The sequence below is a fragment of the Engraulis encrasicolus genome, chromosome 21 (assembly GCF_034702125.1).
Source record: "Engraulis encrasicolus isolate BLACKSEA-1 chromosome 21, IST_EnEncr_1.0, whole genome shotgun sequence".
Classification (NCBI taxonomy): domain Eukaryota; kingdom Metazoa; phylum Chordata; class Actinopteri; order Clupeiformes; family Engraulidae; genus Engraulis; species Engraulis encrasicolus.
In genome coordinates this window covers 11,579,460-11,596,585 of record NC_085877.1, presented here as the reverse complement: position 1 = coordinate 11,596,585, position 17,126 = coordinate 11,579,460, and the positions used below count along the sequence as shown (strand labels likewise).

General features: G+C 44.6%; 1 protein-coding gene across 1 annotated transcript in view; it reads left to right on the top strand.

The window, feature by feature from the left end:
* Positions 1–2: 2 nt before the first annotated feature.
* nim1ka (NIM1 serine/threonine protein kinase a) overlaps positions 3–17,126 on the top strand; it is a 29,766-nt gene continuing 12,642 nt past the window's right edge. The window contains exons 1-4 of the mRNA XM_063187020.1: positions 3–101; positions 10,461–12,313; positions 13,132–13,381; positions 14,644–14,832. Of these exons, the coding sequence (XP_063043090.1) occupies positions 13,138–13,381; positions 14,644–14,832 (433 nt within the window). The 5' untranslated portion in view covers positions 3–101; positions 10,461–12,313; positions 13,132–13,137. The remainder of the gene's footprint in view (positions 102–10,460; positions 12,314–13,131; positions 13,382–14,643; positions 14,833–17,126) is intronic.

Genomic DNA, 17,126 nt, shown 5'->3' with positions numbered 1-17,126 from the left:
CATAATGAATAGGAGGAGTCATCCTGTTTCATTGACGAAAACAACCAGATTAAGCGTGGACGTGGTCAAGCTTGGTGCGGTGACATCGCTCTCCCTGTCAGGTAAGTTAGCTTTTCGTTCCTTTTGCCATGACACCTAGTTCTTTATTGATATGACTGCTAATCCGTCGAAGAAAATACACCGTGTTCTATTTTTCAGGGACATTCAGTTGATTATTATTTTTACTGAGACCCAACCAGGACGAATGGTGTATCCGTGTAGCCTAACCGCAAAGTACGTCAGTGTGCACCCCCTAGACGGTTAGTGCCACAACAGCTGATGTTGGTTTAGCAAACGCACACAAAACGTTGTGAACGACATGAAAAACCTGCGTGTGGATATGGTGGGTGAGGACGTATTTACTGATGTTTCTCAAATTACCCAGACATTGACATACCCGCGAGTTGTGTTTACATGTTGTGCGTAAAATAGTCTCCTGCTGTACTATGTCGATGTTGTATTTACCTGGACAGGTGGAGCAAGCTGTGGCAACGCTTTCACCACTACACACAACTTTCCTTGATTAACTGACGCATTGATGTTGACAGCAGGCGAAAATGTGCCCGTCTTTAGCGCATGGCACTTGGGTGGACCCATGCTGCCGCCGCGGTTTACGCTTTGGTGTGAATTAGGTGAACTGCCGTTGGCAGAGCAGGCTACCACCTTGCATAACCATCGGACATGAATAGGCAGGTTGTTATAACGCACATCAGTGTAAGACCCAAGGGACGAAATTAAGGAGCAGCCCAAATATACCGTCACCGTACTGCCTTCTGTTGTTGGAAACAGATGACAAGGATAAGAAAAAGGTTGTGTATTAATCTGATAATGCATCGCAGTAACATAGGGAGAACGAGGGTCACCGAGTTTGATAGCATTAATTATTCACAAAGATATTTCACCGAAGTCGTATCGGTGAAAGCTGTAATATGATTCCTTGCCATGCTAGAACAGTAATGGGCGAAAAAGCATGCGCGCTCGCTCTGCATGACATAGCCTACTGACCGGGGAAACCAATCCACAGATAACAACAAGAAAACTCTGGACACGATTTTGAAAAACGAATTTATTCTTTGAATGCAAAATTCTTTGAATGCAAAATTCTTCTTGAATGGTGCTGCTTTGATTATACCATCTTCTCACCCAGGAAACTTTTGTGTTTCAGGGGCCTTTGAAGGTGCATCATAGGCGCTTTTGTGTCGTTACCTGAGGGATAAAAGACTTCTTTGATGGCCCCGGGAATAAATCAAGAGATGCTAATGTAACGGAAACGAGCTTTTCATAAATGCAATGCTAAACATCATCAGCGTGCAACATACGCTCAATAGCTCACGATCAAATGGCACTCTAAATTAATTTCTCTTTTTTTGTCATGATATCAACGCATTTGAAGGTGCTGATGCGATGGTGAAAACAAGGTGGTAAGGTGAGGTGATGGCAAGGTGGTTGTGTTCTGTGTGATAATGTTATTACAGATGGATTGGCGCTCGTCTGTATTGTAAAGTTATGTCAATTTTGTGTTTTTTCCACTTTATTTTTGTTTACATGAGAACAGCAGGTTTTCATGCTAGTAGTGTGGCGCGTGACACATTCATGCAGAAAGCAAAACTGGCGTTGCTGGCTCTGAGGTAAATACCATCAGCAACATTTCCTCTTCCCGAACAGTGCCATGGTAACAGAGTGAGGAGAGAGGGCCCTAGAGTGGATCCTCAACCAGCATGGGGAGTGGTCCTATGTGCATTCAGCTTCTGAGGAGAGAGAGAGCGTTTCTGGAGAAGGAGGGAAGAGGGGGGTTTAGACAGTCTGAAATGATCAAATAGCATTTTTTTTGCAGGATCATGTCCAAAACATTGCGTACTTGCATACTATACTTGCATACACTATTTTGCAGTAGATTTGCAGCATGCATTGTCTGTTTTCACCATAACAATGCGTCTGCCACATATTGAAGTACTACTTTTGGAAAAAAAATGCTGCAGTAACAGCTATGTAAGTTTTGATACAGCAGTTCAAATGCAATCTTAGGAAATCTTCAAAAGTTGTTCTCTTCCCCTGTTGTCAGTGCGCTGTCCGTTTTCTATTTGAATCAGATCGATGGACGCTCTATGGTCAAGAGGAGAGTGATTTGGCTTAATGTAGCACTAATAGTTTTCTAATGGCATCACTTAGATCTCCTTCGCAGCATCAAATAATATATGCTCTAACTTACTTGACACTGACATTGAAGGCCTTTAGCTACTTTTTGTCTGTTTTGCTGGTAGGTCTACAACAGCAAACTGTATAGTTCTCATAACAGACTAAAAACATGGAAGAGACCCCCCAGTTAAATAATTTTCGAAGTGTGTGTGTGTGTGTGTGTGTGTGTGTGTGTGTGTGTGTGTGTGTGTGTGTGTGTGTGTGTGTGTGTGTGTGTGTTTTGTCGGAAAAAAAAACACAGAAGGGGGTATGTTTCTAAGGCTTCAAGCAGCGCCAGTAGAGTTGCATTGTCAGTTGATCATCGTCACCATGAAGGTCTTGTCCGCAACCAACCAAAATTAAAATCATGTTGAAGAAGTGGAGATATCAACACTAGTAGTGGGGGAAGTCCCCATCACCCAACATGTGTGCGTGTGCGTGTGCGTGCGTGTGCATGTGCATGCCTGTGTGTGTGTGTATGTGTGTGTGAGAGAGAGAGGGAGAGAGAGAGAGAGATTGTGTGTGCTTGCTATTGGGTGAATGTGTAAAAAAGCTAAGATCTCCCGTGGAACTGTTTTGGCCCATACAAATTCCAGAGCGTGGGCCGGTCCCGGGGGCCACTTGTAGTTGGTCTCCTATAGGGTGGGCTGGCTGACGCTGCTAGGCCTCCCATTGTCTGGCCTCCCCATTCACTAGCACTGAGCTCTTTATCCCCCCAGCAGGCAGGCAGGCATCTCAATTAATACACATGAGGAACACTTGCGCTGTGTGTGTGTGTGTGTGTGTGTGTGTGTCTGTGTGTGTATGTGTGTCTGTGTGTGTGTGTGTGTGTGTGTGTGTGTCTGTGTGTGTATGTTTGTGTAGTGTAGTGTCTGTGCTCTCTCTCTCTCTGTCTCTCTCTCTCTCTCTCTCTCTCTCTCTCTTTCTCTCCCTAGTGTGCGTGTGTGTGTGTAGTGTCTGTGCTCTCTCTCTTTCTCTCTCTCTCTCTCTCTCTCTCTCTCTCTCTCTCTCTCTCTCTCTCTCTCTCTCTCTCTCTCTCTCTCTCTCTCTCTCTCTCTCTCTCTCTCATGTCTGTGTTCTGTGTATGTGTGTGTGTGTGTGTGTGCATGTGCGCGTGCGTGTGTGTGTAGTGTCTGTGTTTTCTGTGTGTGTTATGTGTTTGTGTGCGTGCGTGCGTGCGTTCGTTCGTTCGTGTGTGCGTGCGTGCTTGCGTCTGCGTGTGTGTGTGTGTGAGAGGGAAAGAAAGAGGATGGGAGGGTCTGCCTTTGTGTGTCCTCCCCACTCAAATGCTAAACTTTTCCAGTTTTCCCCCAAGTTCACTTCTCCATCACGTTCTCTGCCTTCCTCTTTTGTTCTCGCACTCATTCACCTCTCTCTCTCTCTCTCTCTCTCTCTCTCTCTCTCTCTCTCTCCTTGTGTCACCATCTCCTCCTACTCCCTCTCTATCTCTTTATATCTCTCTCCCTCCCTCCCTCTCTCTCTCTCTCTCTCCTCCCCTTGTCTTCATTGGTGGTGCTTCTAAAGCGAGGAGACTCCCATAATGCCTTGTGGCAGCTGAGGCACATGTAGTTATTTTGACTCTGTGGGGAGGAGACAGGACACTGTCAGTAGCGTGATCCTCATCCTCCTCCTCTACAGTCTTACTAGCCAGCTCCATAATGAGTAGCCTCTCTCTCTTGCGCGCACACAGACAGTCCAAGGGTGAGTGAACTGCTCCTGTAGCTTGTAAATGGCATCATAGTGCAAAATGTTTTCAGTCGAGTAAGGGTTAAGTCTGATGCAAAGATGTCTACACACCTAAATATATATTTTAATGGCCAAGCTTTCAGGTCTTAAAGGCCTTTTTTTAAGAGACAAAAAAGATGTAAGTGTGCAGACATTTTGCTTCAATTTTCACAGTTTCAAATGTTAACTAGTTGAGTAAATGTCGCTGTATTTCTTGACATACTATTAAAAGAACTAGCTCATCACAATGGGTTTTAGGTTCTCACTTAGTTCTTGGTTTGTGTGTGTGTGATAAAATAGATGAATGCAAAATGCAATGCAGATGAAGATTATTAGAGGTGTATGTGTGCACTGTGCTAGATTATTTTATTTACAGAGGGAGATGGAAGGAGACATGCTTGATTGAATGTGTTATTTTATTGAGTTGTGTTGTTATGTTCATCCAGCAAGGCCTATTAACATACGGACAAAAGTTATTTGTTTATTATCCTTAACCCAGTAAGACACAGCCCCTGTTACAAATGAGCTGTTACTAAAGGCCCTGCTCCGTGTCATAGTGGTATAAGTTACTACGGTAGGTACGTTTTTTTCTGTGACTATTTAGCTTACAGAGTTCCACTGGTGGCAGGCACGGCATGCGTTAAGGGACTACCTGTACATCACATTTTCTGTCTTGGGCCTACTGTGAGATGATGTGTGCTTATAAGTACCGGATAACAGCTTAGATCTTCTTAGCACCAGTGTCATGCCAAAGAACAAGATCACTGGGAGGTTAATCTGGATCGGACACATGTTAAGCTAAACAACACTTGAACTTGAACTTGAGATTCGCCATTTGAATCGGCATGAAAAATGTAATAGATACAGGTTTTATTTGAAAAGATACAGGCTATACAGTGCCATCACTCACAGCAAATAATGTTTCCAGTAAGTAAGCTATAAATATGAGCTATACCTTAATTTCAATTGTGCATTGTAAATGTAAGTTCATTGCTGTTACTCTGAATGAAAAGGACTTCCAATTCATTTCTTATGTAACACTGCTGACAACGGTTTCACTGCAAAGAGCTGCAGGAGCTGTAGACATTTCATTATATTTTTTATATCACTTTTAGTAAACGCTTTTATTAAGTGACAAATACATTACCAATGAATACAGAAGTACGTAGTATAGCAAGCAAGCAAGGTTAGTGCATTTTTTCTTTAAATTAGCTTTTTTTAAGCGCACATGAAAGTAGAGATTAATGCAGAGGAGTGCATTCGTGAATCAGAGGTTAGGGCATAACATGGTCTCTGAAGAGAGTGATATTTACTAGCTTCTCGAAGGTTGAAAGAGTTGACCATATTGTTGTGTAGTCTCTGGCAGCTTCTTCCACCATTCCCCTCTGACCATCCGAGGGAAGTGGTGTTGTCTATGCCTGAATCTTAGGGTATTTTCACACCTAGTCCCCTTTAAGTGAACCACACTCAGTCCTCTTTCATATTATGAGTGTATTACAAAAAGAACCTGCTGCTCTCTCCGGTACCGTTTGGTTTTCATGGTGTGACAGTCCTCTACAGCTCTCCTGTAGTGATTACACCTAGTCACAATTGTAACTTGTAAGGACTCTTTTGCAAACCGTACTCAGACCACGTCAGTAAAGGTCTCAGTACGGTTCACTTCCGAGGGGTCTGGGTACACTTTGGAGTGTTCACATGTGCACAGAAAATGCTGAGTCACAGGTCTGAGTTCACTTAAATGGCTGAAAGGGATCAGGTGTGAAAATGAAAGTGTTACTCAAAAGGCTGTTTTCCACTGCTGGTTTTGTGGTAGGCCTACAGCTCGACACAGCGTGACTCGACCGCCACTTTTTGCTTTTTGAAAGCAGAGTCGCACTGTGTCAAGATGTAGGCCTACCATAAAACCAGCAGTGGAAAAGAGCCGATATACAGTAGTAGGTCTAGTTCAGATGCCAGGAAGGTAGAAACTGCACCTGCTGCATAGTTTCAGAGGTTTCAGAGGCTGAGCTCAATTAGTTTCAGGTTTAGCACATCAACACAGCTTCTATTTTCCCTGATTGCATGTTTTCCCTCCATTTGTCGTATGGCTGTTGTTCCACGTGATTCAAATACAGTAGGGCCTATTTTCTGAAATTCTTCTCTCAATGGTTCATCTCGGTCCATCTGTTTAACGCTTGCTGACAAACATTCACTCACTTTTATTCAATATCAAGGTGTAATATCACTGAAGAAACACAAAATATTGGCGAACAATTAAAATTCGCTGTTCTGAATCTGTCCAGTTCACGGTGGTTGATCACCTACTGTACCTCCGACACTTTCACTCGATGTTAGAGAGTGAAATGTCCCTGCGGAAACCCAATACCAGAGCCAGTCTATGGTGAACACAGTTCCCTTATCAGACGCCCAGTAATTACCGCCTAATCCTCGACTAGGGGTGGCACTGGCAACACTCAAACACAGCAGCACAACGCATCACCCAGGCAACCAGGTGAAGTGGTCAAACAGACACTAATGATGGAGGGTTTTTTTGTTCCTGGCCCAGTTTTCCTGTTGTTGCCACCAGAGACGTGCTTGTTTGGAACGGCATGTAGTGATGAATAGTCTTGGAGTACAATTTGTCTTTTCATTTTTTTTCTTTATTTGTCAGTTTGTTTGTCATGGAATATTATTGGACATGTGATGTCCCATCTTGCGGCAAGGTTTGTTGAACTGAGATTGTTTGTTATTGTTAGATAAAAGAACACTGTATATTAGCTGTAGCGGTTACGTTGTCATGTTGAGCTCATCTCAGTTTCGTCTTTGTCCTCAATGTGCACTTCAGGCTAAATTTGCAGGCACAATATTTTGAGTTCTTGGTAAGATGTGAGTGACTCCCTGCCTGTCTCACTCATCTGGAGTGAGACTCAGTCTTTCAGCCTTAATCTCACTCTCACGCTCAACAAAGAAATGTCACTCTTGATCATCATCTTTCTGTTTCTGTTTTCAAATCCTGATTGGACCACTGCAACGTTGGTGATACCAGTATGAAGCATCAGATGTAATGCATATGTGTTGTTTTCTGTGAATCAATATATTCAGTACTTTGTGAAGACTTAAAGGAAAATTTTGCATGAGAGACCATCAAAACACTGACTTCGTTTACTTGCAACCTCAAGAGATTACAACCAAGCTGATAGATCACATAATACACCTGAGACACCTGCGCTAGCACAGCCCCAGCCCTCTTTGGTGTGTGTGTGTGTGCGTGTGCGTGCGTGTGTGTGTGTGTGTGTGTGTGTGTGTGCGTACATAAGTGTGTGAGTCGTGGAGTGGAGTGGAGCGGTGCAGCAAGTGAGGGCTGTTTGAAGGTGGAGGAGAATGAGTCTTCACAAGGAGGCTCACACACTTTGATTTCATTGTACTTTGCTCTCTCCTGCTCTTTCCTCTCCCTCAAAGAACACCCACCAGCACTGGAGAGAGAAACACACACACACACACACACACACACACACACACACACACACACACACACACACACACACACACACACACACACACACACACACACACACACACACACACACACACACACACACCTGCGCACACACTACACTATATAACATATCACACACTACACTATAACACACACACACACACACACACACACACACACACACACACACACACACACACACACACACACACACACACACACACACCTGCACACACACACTACACTATATAACATATCCACAACACACACACCCACACAACCAACACATGACACACCACGTAAACACAAACTTATAGACACTCACACAAACAAATGCAACACACCTCATGCATGCTAAAACATTGAGGAAGGCCTCCCTCCTCTGCTTTAATCCGGCCAGATTAATTGGATGGCAAGACCGGTCTGTTGTTGTCTGTGCGTGTGAGAGAGGCTTTCATGCAGCCTTCTTTGTGGAGGGAACCCAATTATAACCTGCTGGTGTCTGAAGTGGCCCACAAGGTAATGAATGAGAGAAGAAGAAGAGAGGGATAGAAGAGGAGAGTGGGAGAGAGAGGAGAGAAGGAGAGAGGAGAAGAGAGAGTTCTTTCTCCCTCTTATAGACCTGCTGAAGGATTCTGTGTTAATGTAGGAACATTTTGAGTTTTCAGATCTTGCCGTGTTTAGTGTTGGCATGAAAGGGGACTGCGAGAACACACAGCATGAATTAACACTGAACAAGCCTATACGTCTTTAATAAAAATCCTTTCTAAAACATGTAATTCACAGTGTTGTCTAAAGTTGTATCACGTAAGAGTGGTAACTGCCCAGTGAAACGTAAAAGTGCTTTAGGTAGCAGTTCTTACTTTTGTATCCACATATTTCAATTAATAATTATGTTAAGTCTTGTTTACAATTGGAGAAATGCCTGGGGAGTATTCCAAAAACCTGGCTCAGCAAAGACTGAATGGGCCCACCGGTGGGCCCATCTGCGTGAAGAGGCTATGGTAATCTTGAGGTAGTGGTGAATCATCTAATAGAAGAGCCTGGAGCCCTTATTTTCTTAGCTAAATGACACCTGTGGGCAGAGGCGCATCTTGCCACCAGGCAAGGCAGGCAGCCGCTTGGGGCCCCCAAGCCCCTAGATAGTGAATAACAGCCCACACTTTACCACAGTAATGGCGATTTTGGTTCAAATGTTCATTATTTTGCATTTCCGCTTGGGGCCCCACCTGACCCTAATCGCCTCTGCCTGTGGGCTATCTATTAGCAGGTTTACCACCTCCTGTTTTCGGTCATGCAGAAATCGAACACAAGATTTTCCGTTTTTTTAAAGCACAGTCAGTCTATTCTTTCTTTCTTTCTTTCTTTCTTTCTTTCTTTCTTTCTTTCTTTCTTTCTTTCTTTCTTCTCTCTCTCTCTCTCTCTCTGGCATCATAGAGTAAAGTCTCACATGTGTGGGCACCCATCCTAATCATCAAGGTTGTGAAACTAATTGACTGCTGCATACAGGAGGACTTCCCTCTTTGGGGAGATTGTTAGGAGCCTGTTCCTCTCCTTAACACACACGCGCACACACACACACACACACACACACACACACACACACACACACACACACACACACACACACACACACACACACACACACACACACACACACACACACACACACACAAACATCACACACACACACACACACACACACACACATACACACACACTTTTTTTTGCAATTACCGGTAGTCCCTGGAACGGGACATTCAGAACACTATACTGCACACAGACATATGCCTGTCCATAACTCATTGAAATAACACTTCACAGGAATACAGCAACCTCACACCAACATGGTTTGCAATGGTAACTCTACACTACACACAGTTGTGAAATTAAATGTTTTTGTACCAATCGTTACTAGCACACCTTGCCACAACTAGACACAGAAAGTAAGAATTAAAAACAGACTTTGCCTCTTGGTTTCTCTATTCAAAAAGTATGTCGTTTTGAGGAGGTTAGGAGTCCAGGTGTGTGTCCATCATTTGGAAATTGTGTGTAAAGCAGTGAGTTGTGTTCACAATTGCAAAATGAGTGCCGAGGAATGGATTGTTTTGTTAAATTTTACAAACTATGTGTTATAAATGGCAAACTCTTTGTAAAATCCACTCATAAGTGAACAATACTGAGACTTTTGCTGACTTGGTCTCTGTACGGTTCGCTAAAGAGTCCTGACAAGTTTTACCTGTGACTAGGTGTTATCACTTTAGGAGAGCTCTAGAGGACAAAACCCCGTAAAAAAGACTAACGGGACAACATAATTTTTTGTAATAAACTCACAATGTGAAGACAATGGGTTGGTTGACTTTTTGGTACACTTGTAGAGGACTGAGTTCGGTTCACTTTAAAGGGACTGAATGTGAAAATACCTTAAGACTACCTGCAGTATATATTTGCATATACAGTATATAGCTCTTTGTGCAGTTGGCCTGTTCACTCTTTGCTGAATAGACTCAAGTACATTATAACAACATTGCTACGACTATTACTATTACCAAGAGCCTTGAGTAACAGTAAGACTGGGACATCACAATTTTGGTGGCAGGGTTGAACTATGACAGCGTTGAGAATTCAGTTAGCTTAAATGTTTTACCGCCGGGTCTTAGTGGGTTAAGTGCACAGGTAGAACTAGGTGATTTTATATTTTGCGTTTTTCTTTGCGTTTTTGTTTTTTTGCGTTTTTTTTACCCGTGAATCGTGACCACTTATTCCTGGGTGCCCATTACTTGTTTTGTGTGATGAGCGTACACCATATCATTTCTTCCTCTCCATGTTTACTGTCACTGCAGTTATTGTTGAGTGCTTGTCAAAAAGGCTGATTTTGATGAGGGCCACGAAAGTCACCTTTGAGGCTTTAGTGGCCATGACACTTCTTCGTTTAGCTGTTCTGTTGCTGTGCCCGTCTCTCCCCTCTAACGTCTCTCCTCTCTCCGTCTAACCCTCTCCTTCTCTTCTCTTCCGTCCCTCTCTCTGTGCCACTCTCTCTCCATAGGTATAAAGTGAATCCCTGGCCCTGCTGAAAGACTCAGGTGGAGATTTGCGAGGCTGACAATCAAAGCCGGGATTAGGATCTGCTGCAGCGACGACGGCTTGCCCTAATCCCAGCATCTGAGAAAGGGAAGGCTGGTTGTTGCTTGGCTTTGGTTTGAGAAGCAGACGCCAAGGCGAGGAGCCCGTGAGAGGAGTACAGAGGTTTGGGGACAAGAGAGGCCCTCGTCTAGTATCTACCAAGTCGCGGTGGTGGAGGTGGAAGTGTGGTTGAAGGCTTTTTTTCCAGAAAGGGAGGCTGTTTGTTTTGGTCAGCTGGTTGGTTGACCACCAGACTCTGAGGAGAGAAGCCTGAGAGAGGAGCTCAGAGGTGGGGGATGAGGTGAGGACCCTCTAGTGGTGGAGATGTTAGTGTGGGCGAAGACTTGCTTCCAGCTGCGGGGAAAAGCAAGCTGGGTGGTTGGTTGGTCGGCTGGTTGGTTGACCACCAGACTCTGAGGAGAAGAAGAGAAGACCTCAGGGGGATAAGGCGGAATCGTCTTCCCCTGTAGTAGTATTACGTAGCTGTGGTGGTGTGATCCAAAGCTGCTTTCCCTTCCCACTGGAGAGCAGCTAAGGAGGGAGGTTGGCTGATATCCAGCTGCGTAGAACAGCAAAGACAAGCAGGCCGGGTGGTTGGTTGGCAGGGTGGTTGGCAGCAGGGTTGTTGACCACCAGACTCTGAGGAGAAGAGAAGCCCGAGAGAGGGGATCTCAGGAGGGGATGAGGAAGAGGCTGTCTGCCCTTGTCTGCCCTCTTGTACTAGTAGTAGCTGTGGTGGTGTGAGGTGAGCAAAAGCTGCTTTTCCTGCACGCTGGAGAACAGCCAGAAAGGGAGTGTTGGCTGGTTGCTTGACCCAACCGGCCCTGAGGAGCAAAAAGAGAAGCCCAAGAGAGGTTGATCTCAGTGGGGGATAAGGGAGTCCCTCGTCAGCCCCTTGTGGAATAGAAGCAGTGTTAGTAGTTGTGGAGGTAGTGGTGGTGTGAGAGAGTGAGTGAGTGATAACTGTTTTTTCCAGCCCGCTGGAGAGTGGTTGCTGGAGCTTTCCCCTGGGGGCCAGCTCTTAGTGCTACCCAAGACATTTTGTTCTGCTGAACGGGGACCCAGAGGAGAAACAGCAAACAAAGGGAAGGAGGAAGAAGAAGAAGAGGAGGAGGAGGAGGAGGTAGAGGTGGAGATACAGGTGACTGGGGCCAGGAAGGGTGTCTGCCTGTTTGGCAATCACAGCGTCCGCAACACTCGATGACTGTTGTTCTCTGACCCGTCTATTTTTGTCCCCGAGGGGGAAAGTGTCAAGAGCAGCAAAGAGAGAGAGAGAGAGAGAGCGGAAGGAGGGAGATAGGTGAAAGGGAAAGATTTAGATGTAGAGAGGGCAAGGGAAGGGAGGGAGAACGAAAAAAGATTGTGAGACATAGATTGTGTGTGAGAGAGAGAGAGAGAAAGAGAGACGGACAGAATCGAGTGAGAGAACAAGCGAGAGCGACAGAGAAGAGGGAGAGAGCAAGGGAGAGAGCAAGGGAGAGAGGGGCAGTTAGTTGCAGCTGCAGGTGTTGAGAAGTCCAGGTGCCTGTGTGTGTGTGTGCAGCAGCTCTCTGTTCCAACAATCCACCCCTCTGGTCCTCGACGGCCACCTCAGCTCTACCAGCTGCTCTCCTCTCCTCTCCTCTCCTCCACCCCTTCCTTCATCTGTCCATTCATCTACCCATCCACTCACCTGCTCTTCTCGCCTCGCTCGGTTCCCTGAGAGCGCTGTAGGATGCTGAGGCACAAAGCCAGCTGCGAGGTCAAAGGGGCCATCTGCGACAACATGACGCAGCGGTGAGTTGACAATCCACCAATTAATCTATCTATCAATCAAGTTTGTGGACTTTTACACCTTTTGTCGTTATGTAAACATACGATGTAGCAAGAGATTTATTTTCCAGAACGTTTACCTTTTAGTGTCAGTATGATTTAGTAGATGTAAGAAGAAGCTAATGTACCACCAGTACTTCACTGCTGTAGTCATTTTAGACATTTTCATTTCATGGAGTGCTTTATAATCAAGGATTTTTTTTTTCATTTCAACTTTATAACATAAACTATTAAATTATAACCTCAGATCAAAGACCTATGGTCAACATTTTTTGCTTTATATTTTTCTCTGAAGGACCTGAGCACACCGCTTAGTCCTAATATACAACCAGCCACTACTACTATTGACTACATTCATGATTAATTCTATTTTGCCAATATTCTGTGTTTTTTAGTTTTATCTGTTTTGTGTAATGTGCATTGAACACTGTAATAACTACTGTATTACAAAAATTAATTACAGTTCCCCTCAAACTGTTCACATATGTGAAGGGCTTAAAGGAAACGCTCAGTGTCCTTCATTTTATACTGCTGATACAAAATGTATATTTGTCGTCTATCTTGGACGGTATGTCCTCCATCATAAACTGTCCTCTTTGCCCACTGCTTGCCCTTTCCCTCCTTCCCTCTTAACGGCACTGTGTGTGTGTGTGTGTGTGTGTGTGTGTGTGTGTGTGTGTGTGTGTGTGTGTGTGTGTGTGTGTTTATGTGTGTGTGTGTGTGTGTGTACAATAAAGTACACTTTGAATTGACTTTGACTTCTTGACTCCTCCCCACCTCAGGATGCGATGACAGCCGTCCACCCATTGGACAGGCGTCCCTCCTCCATCTCCACCTCCACCTCCACCTCCAAGTCCACGCGGGGATCCCACTCCAAATCCACCTCCGGCAGCATGCGCCCCATGGCATCCTTCGGCCCCGGGCCCCCCCCGGCGTTTGGCCCCCTCCCCGGGACTCTGCCGTCTCAGCGATACGCCCGCTGGAGCCGGCAGGACAGCTCCGACATCTGCACCGATGACGAGGGCGGTGGAGGTACAGAACCGAATCCCCATTGTTTGATTGTCACTATCAGGGAAGGCCAAAGTCAAAGTAGAAGTAAATATATGGTGTATGTGCGACACTAGCACATGGTAATATATTGGGTTCCCACGGGTCACGGAATTTCTGGAATATCATGGAATTTCATAAAAGTTTTTCCAGTCATGGAAAGTCATGGAATTTTACCATTTTGCATGCACCGTCATGGAATATCATGGAATTTTCTTAACAGTTGTGGAAAAGCTGAAACTTTTTTGTTTGGTGTATAATATTGTTTCTTACTGGTTACCCTAAAATGCTTCGCCAGAGACTGTTTGGTTTCACACTGTTATGTGCAACACTCTATGAGCCCACTGAAGTCTGCTGGTGGCTCGGCGTCGGCTCTAGGGATGAAGATAATCTTCAGTTTTCACCGTTTTTTAAAGAACACATTTACGTCTTTTTTTTTACGGAAGTGATCATGGAAATTCTGCTTTTTGGGTCTGGAAAGTCATGGAAAATCATGGAATTTTATATCTGAATTAGAGTGGGAACCCCATATAGCGGTTACAGCAGTTCTTCCATTGTATCCAATGAGGTGGCTAGACATTGGTGATACTGAAAAAAAAACTTGCCCAGAATCATTGCTATAATAACTTTATTACAACTGTAGAGTTAATTGTGTTGGAAGGACATTATGGCAGCCATGTTTTTTTTACTTCTACTTTTACTTTGGCCACTTCTGATCACTGTATCCAGCATATTATCCACGGTTAGAGCAGCGTCATTACCATTTGGATAGCAGTTGCTGGTGCTAAGTCATTCAGAAGGGCTGTGGGCAGCCTAATGAGCAGACTAGCAAGGGACTAGCAGACCGGAAATCCTGTGATAGCACGAAAAATGACGAAATAGGCAGGTTTGGTGGGCATAGTAATAAGGTGAATTCACATGTACAATGTATAGTGTACAGTACACATTCACAATGAGATTGAAAACACTCACTTCAGTGCAGCAGACAGTAAGGGATATCGCCGCTGTACAGCAGAAGCCTCGTAGCTCCTCCTTTCAGAAACAAATTCATTATTTGTTTAATCATTTGAAAGAAATATATAAATCCGTACAATAGGTCAGTTTCCATGAGTGTATGAGTTTTACAAGTCATTTAAAACCCACTTTTTATGATGAAAAGTGGTTTTGAAAATAGTCATTTAAGATATAAGAGATTGGAGATAAAAGGTTTTTGCCCGTCAGTGAGGATATGCTGTTCACCACCACAGGCGGAGGAGGTGGGGGCACGCTGCGTCGGCTCTCCCCGCTGGAGAAGCTGAACCTGGATATGTGCCAGGACGACAAGGTGGTGCGCGAGCTCACCATAGGACGCCGCATCGGCTTCTACAAGGTGCGCGGCGAGATCGGCTGCGGCAACTTCTCCCACGTCAAGCTGGGCATCCACGCTCTCACCAGAGGTACTGTCACCTTCTGAAGATTGAATAAGCTACACACTGTCACCCCAATTTTCGGGATGGGAAAATGTTAAATTGTGAATATATACGCACATAATATTTAATCCATTCGATGACCTTGAACTGAACTCTGGATGAACTCTGGATGTGATATAGTATGGAGATTTTAGGCAACTGTATCACTGTTCCCCCCGATAACGGATTCATTAAATGATTTTAGAGATGTTCTCTGCGAATTAGTTCACAAATATGAATGAATACTTATTTTTACTTTGCATTATAATGTTTACATTGGCAGTGCTTGATCTGGTGAAGTAAAATTGACCTGATGTCAGCAAACCTTACGTAATAGGCCCATTTCCACATCATTCAGCAAAGGCCCGGTCTACGTGTTAATGGTAAATTATACGACCATAGTACTTACTGTAAGTGCAAAGTTATTCAACACCACTTAGATTTTCCCCATATTAACTCAATAAGGACCCTCTTCTCATGACTACATGGCTTCTATAATGAGCCCATACTCAGTTATGATTACCTCATATGTACACTTTAAACATTGCAAGCTTGTTAAACTTAAAAAAGTAAGTTACCCTACAGCCTTGAGTTTGTAAGTTAACTCAACTTGAGGCTTGTATTTGTGTCAACTCAGAAATCAAGCTCTCAAATTGACTTAACATACAAACTTAAAGCAGCAGGTCAACATACTTTTTAAAGTTTAATTGGTTTGCAATGTTTTACAGTGTAGTCATTAATAGCCCTCTTGTGAACGATTGTGGAGATTGTGATTCATCAGATGAAGTAGGGCTATCCACAGCTGAGCAAGACCTTACATAACTCCAACTTGGCATCATGCATGTACAGGCCGGGGTTGTGCACTGCATGTGTTAATTACAAATTACAGGACTGCCAAAACTAATGCCAGGCCACTTATTATTTCTCGCCTTGGGGTTCTGACGACACGCGTGCTAGTGGCTGGGAAAGCCTACTGTACGTGTTAATGGTAAATTACAGGACCGTACAGTACGTGCCTAACAAAAGTCAGGCCACTTATATTTTGTCTTCTGTCTTTGGGGTTATGACACCTGCACACCACACAAGTAGGTTCATGTCTGAAGTTTTCCATCGAGCAGCTGAGTAGCACGGCAGACGGCCTCGCAATTAATTAGTCCTCGATGCAATCAAGCGATATCTGACCTCGGTTACCGCTTACCGCATTACAGGGCGAACCCAATGACACACGACCCGCTCGCATTGCATATTTTATCATATTTATGACAGGCTCCATCTCTACATGCTAATGTGAAAGTGTTGGGGGTGCAGGGGCGGGCATTATCTGGTACAGGTTGTCAGCACCTCCTACCATCTCATCAAGAAAGGGTGTGTGTGTTTGACAGGCCTGTCACAACCAGGCAAGCAAACAAGGCAATTGCTTGGGGCCCCCTATCTGAAAGGGGATCCCCTGGTCATGACTGGTTATGTACTTGTATTGAAATGACAGCAATGACAGCTTTGTAACTGTGGCTGGCAGCACCTCCGTGAGTTCATTGACCGAAAAGAGTGAAAGTGATGTTGCTATTGAAATCTCCCCAATAGTTTGAAGCGAAGAAATGGCCCCTAAGTATCTCCTTGCATAGGGCCCCAAATACTTTGAAACAGCCCTGGAGTTGGGGGGGTTATGGCTCTACGTCTGGCCCCAGTTGATCGCATAGTCTCGTATTTCTTGCTTAGCCGGCTAGAATTTCGGCTTGTCTCATTCGAAACTTGAAAGGGCTAGCTGAGGACAGATGCAATCTGCCCTCTCCGAGTCGTGCCTTGAACGAACGAGCGAGGAAGCGTTTTTCCCCGGGTCACTTGGAAATCCCACAACACAAGGCGTAATGAGACCCTGGATGGATGCGCTCCTGTCCTAACAAAGCGAATTTGGCCCACGAGTCGCCACATTAGCTGTTCTATTATTCATTACATTGCCTATTGAATTACTGCACACAACTTTTTATCGCCAGACAACTTTTTTTGCCTTATCGTACCATCTTCTAACATAGAGGTGGGCCACATGCGGCCCTCTGAGCCATCATGTCATCTGGCCTGCAGAGACTTTGCAATAAAGATCTCTTTTAAATTAGACAGCCATGGCCTAGTGGTTAAGGACTTATAATCAGAGGGTTGCCGGTTCGAATCCCAAGCTTCCACTCCCTATCTCACTCTATGACTGATGTGCCCTTGAGCAAGGCACCTAACCTCACATTGCTCTAGAGACTGTAACCAATAACGTGTAAAAAACTGTAAGTTGTTTG